A 13,202-nucleotide genomic window follows, 5' to 3' on the forward strand; every position below is an offset into this window, starting at 1 on the left:
GTGCATGTTGGTCGTCACACCCTTCATGGCGCGTTTGAGATGAGTGGATATGCTTTTTACACTTAACACTGCGGGTGTTGAAAGTTGCTCTTGTTGCTGAGATTGCACATCTGGATGCGTGGATTTTAAAACCCCTGGCACGCTCCCAGTGGATTGACACAAACACACTGCAGCTACAGTTGATAGACTTATCCATCTATAAGGTATAATCCTTGTGTTAATCCAAACTTCATCCAGCACATTAGGATATATGAGGCACATTTCTCTTAAATTGAACCCCATTCCCCAGAACGTCAACACACATGCTCTTGTAGCCGCTAATATCCAAACATTGTGTCCCCAGTGATACTTTAACAGGAATTATTTTGACATAATTTAACAATTTCCAAATTTGTTTATTGTACTGCCTTGGAATCGATCATGTCCGTACTCTGAATATAGATTTCCATCTCATACTTACTGTTGATTGTGCATTCATGAAAGTGATCGTAATATTTTTTTCTCGCCCTTTTCAGGAAGAATGAGTGAATTCTGCAGATGTATTCATTTTAATTGACTCGTTCAGTCAGGTGAAGCAGAGAAATGTTCACATTGGATCACTGGCAACTTGTGTCCTAACGTTGTTAATGGACTACCGCTGTAAAAAAAAAAAGAAGCTGAGTCATGAAACTAAGCAGAGTTTTCCTCCTGTTGGCTCTGACTCTTTCAGGATGGTTTCGTGGTGCGGATCTACACCATGAGCTCGGACCCGGCCCTGCAGCAGGAACTGCAGCTGAAGCTGGCAAGGAAATGTCTGCACGCCTGCGGCATCTCTCTCTTTGACCTCGAGAAGGATCTGCACATCATCAGTAAGTGAATCAAAACATACTCATAACTATATCGGAGTGTGGGTGGGAAGCTACTTTCATATGCGCACCATACAATTCATAATACGTGTGTACAAGGTGTTGGAAATTGTGCAATACAAAAAGGCGTACACGCTGACCTTATTTATGTTTTTGTTATATATTTGGCTCTAAGTAGTATTTTGTTCTTCCAGGCACAGGCTTTGATGAAGAGGCAGCATTGCTTGGAGCGGGCAGGGAGTTTGCTCTGATGAAAACTGCCTCGGGAAAGGTAAAAGTGAAGCTCTTCTTCGGTGGTGTGCCTCAGATGTTTAAGAGATTGGAAAGCTTTATCAGCTAGAAATTGCTCATGACAGACCTGATACTTATGACCCCCCCCCGCCCCAGAGGTTGGGTCATATTGTTCCCCTCATGAGTTTTCCCCTTATTACTTACCGACCACATGAATCCACAATTATACAAACTCGTCATAGTCGTAGTTCACAACATCTGTATTTAGTTACATTTAGTCCGATTGCTCGGGGAGCAGACCGTATTCGAGCATAACAATAGGACATTGTTTTCTTGTTTTGGAAATATTTGTTGGCCCTTCACTCTCAAACTGAATTATTTTTTTATTGATGTCGATTTTTTTCCTCCTTTTCAAACTCTTTTCAGGAAGCTTTTGACTATTGACTATTTTCGGAAATATAACTTTTATTTGAACAGTTTCGGGCGAAGATTAAGCATTGATAAATACCGTACATAATATTATGATATCAATAGTTTATGAAACACTGATATAACTCAATGAGTAAAATGTGTTAAAATAATCCATGTAAAATTAATTTCCTAAAATCTGAAAAACTAGGAATTTGACTTGTTATTGATACTTCTCTTTCTGATATAACTATAACCCTTTTACCTAAATGTTGCCATACAGTTTACATGAAATACATTTTATATTACAATAAGGGGCTCCATTGTTGGCCATCAGGGCTTCAGTGTGAATAAATGACATCCATAAAGCCAAAAGTTTTGTCGTTAAAACATTGAAACAAATCCTTCTTAATCATGTACATTTCACTTAAGTCTTTGTTTTAAAATTATTTTCTGTCATTTAACAGCCTAAAATTAAGAAGGAAGGACAAATGTACAGCTCAAATCTCTATTTGAAAATAGAAATAGAAAATTATAAATAGAGAGCTATCGTTTTAGTGGTAGCCATGTCGTAAACTGAGACTATTGGATGTCTTACTTTAATAATAATGAAGTCCTTGTTCAACTTTAATGCAGAGTTAATCTGGCGTGTTGGTAATAATAGTGTTTGTCTACACTTAGTCATCTAGTTGACATTTTCTAATTGATGTTGATGAATAGATGAGCTTATAAAGTTACGTCGCTGCTTAACTAACGGGATGTGATTAAAGAATTTCAGCCTGATGAGCAGCGGCTTTGGTCTTTTTAACAGAGACGGAAAGAGTACTAAAAATATTCTAAAGTTAAAAGAACTATTACTTTGATGAAACTTTACTTGAGGACAAGTATAATTACCAGTTTAAACATGTACTGAAGTAAAAGTAAAAAGTAGATTGTTTTATATTTTACTAAAACGGATCTCTGCGGTGTAGTGCATAAAGGAACAAGAGGATTTAAATCTCAAACTAGCTTTTAATTTAAGGCAAATCTTTACAAATTAAAGTTCAATGACAAAATTAGACAAGTTGGCACACAACATTTTAAACTCTCAGGGAGGTATAAAGTGCCATTTTTTTCTTCTGTTTTGTATTCAGGCCTAGTGCCTACACTTTTTTTAAACTCTGTAACAGATGTGATTTAAAATGTAGCAAAGTACATAACTTCAAACAAAACCTATTTAAGTTAAAAGTAAAATTACGGATGTTAAAAAACGACTTAAAAAGTACACAAAAGAACGACTCAATTACAGTAACAGGAGTAAATGTAATTCACTACTTTCCACCTCTTCTTTTTTTAAATATCCACCTTCAGGAAACCAAACCGGTGCCCAGTGCAGGTGAAAGTTAATGTAGAATCACAAACATGAACATGGATATTATGTTTATTACTTTCGGATAAAATAACATTTTCATTCAGAGTTAGAAGAGACCCAGCCACTATAAGGATGCCTTTCTTTCAGGAGGAAGATACTTCACATTTTGATGCAGGCTCTTTTAGTAAGAGAAGAGAATTCTAACTATGAGGTTTGTTTGGGTGTGTGGAGGGTGTGGCTGTGTGCCTCTGTACTGTAGGTGTGGTACAGTGTACTTCTTTTGTAGATAGCAGTCCTGTTGCACATTTCTGTGTCTGTGTAGAGGCCTAATCTCACCGCTCTCATTATCTACAGATTACCTTAACCCTGACAGGCTGTTTGGGTAAAAATAGGAGCAGCTGACCTTTAGCTATGCACAAACTTAACGTGTCGCTTGGGCTTGTCAAAATGTCACAAATTTGCTATTCCATAAAGGAGTTAACGCTCAATTTTTTTTGTTTGTTTAGAGGTTGCTTTTTCCTCTGAACACAATGCTTTTGTGACTGAATGTTGGATTAATATTGTTGTAACGACTCTCAACTCCTTCAGCAGCCTTCACATGTGTCCTCATGTAACCATCGCCGTTTGAATATTTGAAACAATTTGAATATTTTTGAATAATGCGCACCCTTTGAAATACTGTTTGTATGCGTAGTTCTACCTGACCAGTGCAAAAGATATTTAGTAAAAGTCTTCATAAAGAAGTAGAGTATACCTCTGTGCTACCTGTTCCTGATCGACTAAACAACAACCTTTGAACTGTAACTGAAAAATACTCTGCGCTTCATTTGTTTCCTGTAATTGTTTGAAAATTTCCACCTGCACCTACTAAAGTTATTAGAAAGCTCACGCTGGACTGATATATATATTTTTGATCAGGGTCTTTTTTTATTTTCATTTTCAACATTATATCACAGGCCCGAAAAGGACCAACAGAAACCAGACACACCCACATAAACATTGTACATAGCCAGACATTTTATAAAAGGTAAATAAATAATACATATAGAATTGTCCCATTACGCCATGTTGTCAGCCTCCATTGGGCTGATATTTTTTAAGTCAACCTTTTGAAATAGAACCTCCTACAGCTTGTCAAAGAACCCTGAGAGAGAGAGAAGAGTCACCAAATCCTGGAACCCATCGGCTATCATCTGACGGAGAGAATCTGTAGATAGAGATAAGAGAATCACTGCCATAGAGTGCTCATGAGAAAACTGTGTTTTTTCTTTATACCCCCCCCCCCCTCCCCTCCCCAGATCTACTACACAGGAAAGTACCAGAGCCTGGGCATAAAGCAGGGAGGCCCTTCTGCAGGGAAGTGGGTGGAATTGCCCGTAACAAAGTCCCCCAAGATTGCTCAGTTCTCAGTCGGCCATGATGGGTCTCATGCACTGCTCGTGGCCGAAGACGGAAGTGTGTTCTTCACGGGCTCTGCCAGCAAGGGAGAGGATGGAGAGTCCAGTAAGCTTATTTCAAATCATCTGTAAAAAATTAAAACACCTTATTATCTATCTTTTGTCTTAGCAGAGATTCCTAAATATGTCTTCTTTTTTTTTTTTCACCTTTGCAGCTAAAAGTCGGAGACAGCCCAAGCCATACAAGCCCAAGAAGATGATCAAATTAGAGACAAAGACAGCGGTGTACACTGCATGTAACAACGGAAGCAGCAGCATCGTCACCAAGGATGGAGAGCTGTACATGTTTGGAAAAGATGCAATTTACAGCGACAGCACCTGTGAGTGGACTGGGACTACTACCTCCAATCCTTTGTTTTGTGTTTACATTTCTTTCATAAAGAGTAAATACTTATAAAAAATAAACATGCCTTACGTTAATCACACTCCCTTGTTATTTGTCTACAGGCCAGGTGACAGACCTCAAAGGTCACTTTGTAACTCAGGTCGCTATGGGTAAGGCCCATACGTGCGTTCTGACCAAGAGCGGTGAAGTGTGGACGTTTGGAGTGAACAACAAGGGCCAGTGTGGCAGAGACACGGGAGCCATGAGCCAGGCAGGGAAAGGTAAGCAGAGACAATTATTTATTTTATTTATCTTTATTTTATTTACTTTTTCTTTAATATTAATTCCCGTCTTCCTTGTTCAAGTCTTTTTTTTGTGTTGTTCCTCTGTGAAGCAATTTTGGGTTGCATGCTTTTATGTGTGAAAGGTTCCATATAAATAAAGTTGAGTAAAGACATAAGCAGACAACAACATTGTTTATATTATGTCTTTGTACTTTGTTGAAACGGGTCTTTTGTTTCTGTGAAGCCTTTGGTGTGGAGAGCATGGCCACAGCCATGGATGAGGACCTGGAGGACGAGCTGGAGGAGAAAGAAGAGAAGAGCATGATGTGTCAGCCAGGCATGCACAAGTGGAAGCTGGACCAGTGCATGGTGTGCACAGTGTGTGGAGACTGCACAGGCTACGGAGCCAGCTGTGTCAGCAGTGGACGGCCAGACAGAGTGCCTGGAGGGTAAGAAGAGACTAAAATGGGGGAATGGGAACAGATGGTTATTTGAAAAGCACCTGTGTTTACGAGAACCAAGAAGGAAAGTAACCCCTGAAACAGCCTAAATCCCTGTTTTCTCTACCAACCATTATTAGAGGAGATTAATGGACATTTCACATTTAAGAATGATGCTTTTGGGGCGCTGGTGGCCTTGTGGTTAGTTCTTGCCCTGCATGTATAGAGACTAGTTCTTAAAAAAGCAGACTGCCCGGCTTTGAGTTCCTTTGCCTCGTCATTCCCCATTCTCTCTCTCTCTCCCTGATTTCTGATGCTATCCACTGTCCCGTCCCTCAATAAATGCATAAAAATACCCAAAATACAGCTTAAAAAGAATGTTTAGATTATAATTTCATGCATTTTTTTCCCCTGTAAACAAATACTTCTCTAAGTTATCTTTTTTTATTGTTGTTTTGTTTTTCCTGAGAATTGTTGTGAGCGTATTAGGGTATATATCGTTTATATATCCATGAAGGTAGATACTGTTAAAACATATATTGGTGATGTTTTAATTAGTTATTGTGTCCTAAGAGTTAAGGAAGAATGAAATTAAATAACATTCATGTTCTTATTTGATCTGGTTTTGTTTGTTGATGTTTTTTTCATTTGAACCCTTTGTTAGGGTTATTGCATTACCCATCCTTCCATTAGAGTTCCATGTGATCTGGGCGCAAGTAGCCACATGTATAGAGGCTTTTGTCCACCAAGCTGGCGGCCGAGGTTCAAATCTGACCTGTAACTCCTTTCCCTCATGTTAATCCCCACACTCTCTCTCTCTCTCTCTCTCTCTCTCTCCCTGATTTTGGACTCTATCCAGTATCCACTGTCCTATCTCTTCAATAAAAGCCAAAAAATAAATCTTAAAAAAAAATCCATGTGATTCTACATTTTAAATTGATTAATAGCGTTAAATGCTAATTCTGTGTAATAAATCAAAATGACTGCTCTGGCTATTTTAGTACCGTACTTCTGGTTTTCTGGAATGTAATTAGTCAAAAATAGTAGAAGACAGATTCTCTACTAAGTAATGGGATGAACAAAAAAAACAATGCACATTTTGTAAATGTTGACATTTTGATAATAGTTATGAATCAATCGTTCTTTAATATTAATATTCCTTTCCTCTTTGTATGTTTTTGTCAAACAGGATCTGCGGCTGTGGCTCTGGAGAGTCCGGCTGTTCAGCGTGTGGCTGCTGCAAAGCGTGTGCCAGGGAGCTGGACGGTCAGGAAGCCAGACAGAGAGGCATCTTCGACGCTGTGAAGGAGATGATTCCACTGGACCTGCTGCTAGGTATGCCCATCAACAGAATATATATTTTACACTCCCCTTTGCTTTGCTCTGTCATTCATATACAATTCACAACTCCACTTTTATCATCATTCACATGATTTACATTCAACTTAAAGTTATATATATTTAAAAAAAAAAGGCAGCCAAATCATACGCATGATAATGTCTCATGTGTCTACATTAACAACGTGACATTTCAGTTTGCAGTATTTTGGATCCTTTTATAAATTGGATCAGAATTAAAAACCGATAATGGGATGTTTTCAGCAGGGTCGTGTGCAAGCTATATTTTCTCCTGCTACTTATTTGTTGCATTTGCTTGGAGGCAGTATTTTTGTGCATTCTTGTCGCCGCTCATCCTTTTTTTTTTTTTTTTTTTTTTTTTTTAAATCTCGTGTTGTGCAGAGTCACTGCTTCTCCATCACATCTCTCCATCATTCATTGATGTGTGTCTTGTTTTGCTCTGCTCCGTCTTCCCTGCCCTCCTCCCTCCTGCATCCTGTCTCGGCTGCCTGTACATGGGGGGGCCTTTTTTGTTTTCAGCTGTGCCTGTCCCTCCCCCTCCAGGCGTGAACATCGAGGAGCACATTCAGATCCGTCAGGAGGAGAAACGGCAGAGGATCAACCGCCGGCACAGGCTGGAGGAGGGCAGAGGTATGGATCAGACATAAGCAGGACGATATGTATGGGAAACCCCGTGTGTTTTGTTTTTTTGATCTAATGAAGTAATCTATGATATAGTAATATTAATTGGTGCGGGTGGAGGTTAATGATTCGGGTGAAACTTGCACACAGTATGGCAATCCCTGTGTGAGCTCGGGTGTTGTGCCTTGGTGACATCCCCCTTGCTTGTGTCTTTTTATAATTTTTTTCAGTGTGTGAGTGTGTTCTTGTGGTGTAGTATATTCATGTGTTCTCTCCCATGTGTGAGCATTGTGCATGCATGTGAAAGTTTCTTTCTCCCCCAGGCCCCCTTCTTTTTCCTGGTCCCATTTTTATGAACCAGCGTGAGCAGGCCCTAGCCAGAATAAGACCCCTTCAGGCACTAAGGCATAAACGGGACAAGCACAAAGGTACTACGGTTTTCACTAACTCAACGGGTGCAGAGACACCCACTTTGCCTCATCTCCAAAAATCTGGCTGTCCCGCCCACCTTCTCTCTCACTCTCTTGACGGCAGGACTCTTATATTTTTTCACCTGGTCTCATAGTAACAAACAACACACAATGAAGCCTGATGGCAGGATGCAATCACAGTGACTCACAGGGGAGAAATGTCTGTGAAGTCTTAAGACCGGTTTTTAAAGACCGATCGGAACAGGCTGGTTCCTCTCTGACTCTCATTATCATAACGTTTTATTAATTAGATTAACATAGGAGAAGACTGAGTTACAAAGTCAATGCGGTTTGTTGCACTGTTTCATTTCTAATCCTCAGAAAGTATCCCTGCTCTATCCCCTGCTGTTCTAAACACCTAAAAAGAAATCAATTGTCCTTGTCTAACTGGATTTACCATCACTCCCTAAACAGCTGATTTGTCCCTTTGTTCAGACAACGGCTGCATAACAAACAGAAGAACAGCACCAGAGAGATAGAGACAAACTGATAAATATGACGGAAGAAAAATAAAAATAGTTCTTTTAAATACCGGTATATGATTTAGATGTGGAGCGCGCTACATAACTTGCTTAGAAATCTCTCACAAACCTTCAGATATCTCTGAACTTGGCACAGCAGTCTAATATGTCCTACGCTCGTTCATAAGATAAGCAATTACACATGATCGCTGTCAAAAAAGAAGAAATTGACACATGTCCAACTACTGACATGTAGATGTTGTAAATGTTTTTTAATCGGAAAAAAAAAGTCAATGTCAGGCCCCCTAGAGTTTGATTACAGAATAACACTTTGTGGTTGTGGCAAAAAAAATCCCTCTTTTCTTTCTTACTCAACCCACAAAGACGACTGAGAACGTTAAAAACAGCATCTTCTGAAGTGACACTGTTGACTTTTCTCATAGTGAATAATATTACATTACAGATAAGAATGTATCTGTTCACATTTCCTGTAAAAACAACAACAATCTTTCTTAATGGAGCACTTTTTAAACTTGTGTAACAAAGGACTCCACTCCAAACAAAACAAAGCATATCAGCTTTTGTTTTTCCATGGCAGTGGTTTGTTGTTTATTGTTGGCGTCCTCAGAAACTCCAGTTTGTATTCCTGGTATGTGAAATACTCTGGTAGGTCACTGATAACAGTTATCATCATCGCATACATATTTATACTTTGCGTGCTCTGGTGGATGCCGAGGCAACATTTGATCTATTATCGTTGTTCTCAGCTGCCTTGTCATTACTTGTCACCGTATTGACGTTACCAGCAGCCACCTCAGATGAACCATGACAAGCCTTGTTTGTTGAACCTTTTTCCATCCCCCTTTGCCAGATTCTGATTTAACCTCATCCCCTTTTGTTGTAAATGAGCAGATATATTTTTAGCTATGTCTGAGCTGTGTCTGAGGGTGTAATACCATCCAACTGACTTTTTTTTTTTTGTTAGCCTTTGACACAGACCGGATTCTCTGCTTTGTTCAGCGCAATGACGCATGTAAATATTGAACTTTGCTGTATTTGAATGATTAGAAGCATGGGTAAAAGAATAAAAGAGGCTGGACTCCCTAGTAGAGCATATAATATGTTTTCCAGTCTCTTTTCTTTAATCTGTTAAGTGGAAATGCAATTCAAATACTGTCTCTGTAAGGCCCTGCCTGGATGACCCACATCTGCCCAAACTGCTGTTTTATATTTGATCACGATGGGTGAGTCATGTTGCAGGTCATATAACATCCGATAATAAGGTGCTTAGTGCCCTGGTCGTTGTTAACATCGTTTTTTAAAATGTGAATCTTTAAAATCTTTTCCGTAGAAGCTCATTGTTAATAAGATAAGACGGCCGGTTTGATGTGGAACAATGATTCTGTTTCAGAGCATCATTGTTGCCCCCCCCCCCCCCCCCCCCCCCCCATGTCAGCTTAGAGACTCAGGCTTTTTTGTTGTTGTTGCTGAATCACTTTTAGGTGAAGCATTCATGGGGATAAATAAACTCTGAAAGCTTTGTTATTTGGAGTACCTCATCTGAACGTCCTTCTTTATGGTTTTTCATGAAGAGGAATGAACGCTCTATATGAACAATACAGATGTTTCTGTTTGTGAATTCCCCTTTATCTCTAAATGATTTCTGTTTTTTTACGCTCACATAGGGAGTGTGTCATCAAGTAAAACCTTAAACCCTACCTTATCATCGTATTGGCCCATGAACCAGCCACTGTCAAGTTTTTATTTACTGCCAAATAAAGCCTAAAGCAGTTATCTCATCTGGCTTGCCTCAGTTTTAGAAGTACAGTAGACCACAATGTGCTGGTTCCTGGTCCAAAAAGGTATTGACAGTCTTTGTATGCACTGTACTGCATGGGTCTCTCTCCAATGTCCCCACTCACAAACCACAGCTGTGACCTCATGCACAGGGCTCAGGGTAAACCAGATCCCCTCCTTCACTTTGAAAACAGAATGATGTTTAAAGAAATTCTAATGATGGGCTAAAGAAACTTTCACTCAGTGTTGGGACTGGTTGCCAAAAGCCTTTTGTCATAGAGGTATTGCTCCCTCGTTTTTGTTTTTTTTCCAGCATGCTTTCCCCTTTCTCCCACCTTTTTTCTTTTCAATCCTCTTTTCTCTCCAGCTCCATTTTCCAGGACTGGACGGAGACCCCCCCCCCAACCTCTGCGGTCTGACGTTGCCACTAAAACCTCCCCCTCCCCCTGTTCCCCAATCAAATGTGCTGATTTGTGTATTTGACTCGTAGATGGTAGCAGTGAGCGTGGCGAGAAGGATGCCAGCAAGATCACCACCTACCCTCCAGGGGCCGTGAGATTTGACTGTGAGATGAGAGCTGTGCAGGTCAGCTGCGGATTTCACCACTCAGGTGGGTTAATGACCCTCATGGCTGCTTCTAGTCCGGCACCAGGGTTTCTTTGTCTGCCTATTGTTTCAAGAACACTGCCTCTAACCAACTCTGCTTAACTTGATGTAAAGAAAGAGAGGTAACCACAGTGGTGTTTATGTTGCTTCATAGTGGTGCTCATGGAGAATGGAGATGTCTACACATTTGGTTATGGCCAACATGGGCAGCTGGGACATGGAGATGTCAACTCCAGGTACTGCTTCTTTTGTCTTACTGGTATTTTACTTAACGTGATATGTTTACGCTAGAGAAATGATTTGTAATATGTGATAAAAAGAAAAGAAGACCTGCATGATACGAGAAAAATATGCAACGTCGGATAACATTGACTAAGTGTGATAAATAAACAAGTAATAGAGTACATAATAGTTATATCTCAGAGTTGTTTTTCTGTTTATCTGCTGTTCTATCTGTTTTTTCAAAATACCAGTGTTTGCAATGTGTCTCTCCTTAATTCAAAATAATTCCAAAAAAGCTTATTTTTTCACACTATGAAAAATGGATAACACTTCATCTTAATGTATCAAATGGTTTCGAAAGCATTATCAATTATACCCAGGCAACCATCCAATAATCATAACGTAGCCCATTGGGATCAGAGATATATTTTTTTCAAAGGGAGACGTGGCCAAGAATCGCAACAACACACAGTTTCAACAACAAACACATTCAAACTCGTGGAGTTAACATTTTAGAAGAAGAAAACCATCAGCTAGAACACTTTCACACAGACATGTTGATTGAGACAGCCCTGCTTGTTTTTTGTGATAAGTTTAAACTTATGCAATCCGTTTATAGGTGATGCTCATATTGCACTAATGATGAGAATTGGATCAATAGCGCAGCCCGCATTGAACGCTTTAATTAAAGCAACTTACTTTATTGCAACACAAAAAGGGAAGGGTAATGATAAGTCTCAGTGGACTCAGGACTACATAGAAAAACTACATTACCCATAATACTACAGAGCAGGAAGGTTTATTCTTGATGAACGAACGTGTTACAAGCTAACTAAGAGCGATTGTTTAAAGATTAAGAAATGTGAGCGCAGATTTTTACATCATTTGGAGTATTTTGAATTGCATAAATCACACAGCCTAAACTAGATTTCTCTTCCTGTCAGGGGTTCTCCAACTCTGGTGCAGGCCCTGCCGGGTCCCAGTGTCCAGGTGACGGCAGGCAGCAACCACACAGCTGTTCTCCTCATGGATGGGCAGGTCTTCACATTTGGAAGCTTCTCGGTAAGATTGATGCCGTCTGCAGTCGTCTGCTTTTTTTTAAGAGGGTGCAGAATTCAAGTCATGCAATTAATAATTATGGCAGTTCTTGACATGTCTATGTAAACGCTGTATTTGCACATTTCCAACTCTGAACACAGTATGGCATATTAACAACTCTACCTGCCTGTAAAATCTGTTTACATGTTTGATATAATATGTTATATATTACTCTTTCTTCTGGTTAATTGAAGTACTTCAAAATACCTATTTTAATATAATTGACCCTGAGTTGAGAGAGTGTATCTGTTTGTTTGTTTTTTTCTTCAGAAAGGGCAGCTGGGCCGGCCCATCCTAGACATGCCCTACTGGAATGCCAAGCCGTCTCCCATGCCCAACATCGGTGCCAAATATGGACGGAAGGCGACCTGGATCGGCGCCAGCGGGGACCAGACATTCCTACGTATCGATGAGGCTCTTATCAACTCCCATGTCCTCGCTACATCAGAGATCTTTGCCAGCAAACACATCATTGGCCTCGTGCCCTCCTCTGTGTCTGAGCCGCCTCCATTTAAATGCTTGCTTATCAACAAAATGGACGGAAGCTGCAGAACCTTCAATGACTCGGAGCAGGAGGACCTGCAGGGATTTGGCCTGTGTTTGGACCCTGTGTATGATGTCATATGGAGGTCAGTCCAAGGGTATTGCAGACCAAATTCAGACATTTTGGTTTGATTTGAAATAAACTCTTTTTTTTTTTATAATCCCAGTTTAAATGTATATTAAAAGGTGTTCAGTGATTACAATATTTAACCCCTTCTATATTTAATCTTTGAATATGTCTCTCTGTGTTCTTTCAGGTTCCTTCCAGCCTCAAGAGAGATGCTGTGCTACAACTCGGTGATAGCTGATGCCAGGATGCCCTCTGCTACAGACCTCCAGGCCCGCTGTAGCATCCTCAGCCCAGAGCTGGCGTTACCGTCAGGATCCCACGCCACCACTACTCGCTCTCACGGAGCCCTACACATCCTCGGTAATTCAGCAGAGTGTCTTTTTGTGCCATGATTTGAGTGACACAGTGGATAGAATTGGCAGTCTGGGAGAGAGAGAGAGTGGGGAATGATATTTAGGAAAGGTTGGATTTGAACTAAGGTCGCCCACGTCCTGGACTAAAGCCTCTGTACATGGGGTTGCAAACTAACCACACGGCCACAGGCGTCCCCGCAAAGTGTCTTTGTTCACATTCATCTTTTATGAATGAACAAATGACGATGGTAAATGTACCAT

At 40.2% G+C, this 13,202-nt stretch overlaps 1 protein-coding gene across 5 annotated transcripts in view; it reads left to right on the forward strand.

The window, feature by feature from the left end:
- The window catches only part of mycbp2 (MYC binding protein 2), a 71,933-nt gene that overhangs the window by 19,984 nt on the left and 38,747 nt on the right, over positions 1-13,202 (forward strand). For 4 of the 5 annotated variants that reach the window (XM_065962116.1, XM_065962114.1, XM_065962115.1 and 1 more), the window contains exons 10-23: positions 710-848; positions 1,040-1,116; positions 4,134-4,338; positions 4,448-4,612; positions 4,740-4,898; positions 5,146-5,350; positions 6,531-6,676; positions 7,220-7,330; positions 7,645-7,749; positions 10,540-10,659; positions 10,810-10,891; positions 11,822-11,939; positions 12,246-12,604; positions 12,776-12,948. In XM_065962116.1, the coding sequence (XP_065818188.1) occupies positions 710-848; positions 1,040-1,116; positions 4,134-4,338; positions 4,448-4,612; positions 4,740-4,898; positions 5,146-5,350; positions 6,531-6,676; positions 7,220-7,330; positions 7,645-7,749; positions 10,540-10,659; positions 10,810-10,891; positions 11,822-11,939; positions 12,246-12,604; positions 12,776-12,948 (2,164 nt within the window). The remainder of the gene's footprint in view (positions 1-709; positions 849-1,039; positions 1,117-4,133; positions 4,339-4,447; positions 4,613-4,739; positions 4,899-5,145; positions 5,351-6,530; positions 6,677-7,219; positions 7,331-7,644; positions 7,750-10,539; positions 10,660-10,809; positions 10,892-11,821; positions 11,940-12,245; positions 12,605-12,775; positions 12,949-13,202) is intronic. The other variant, XM_020652593.3, reaches the window with a different exon arrangement.

Source organism: Labrus bergylta, chromosome 13, assembly GCF_963930695.1.
Source record: "Labrus bergylta chromosome 13, fLabBer1.1, whole genome shotgun sequence".
Classification (NCBI taxonomy): Eukaryota; Metazoa; Chordata; class Actinopteri; order Labriformes; family Labridae; genus Labrus; species Labrus bergylta.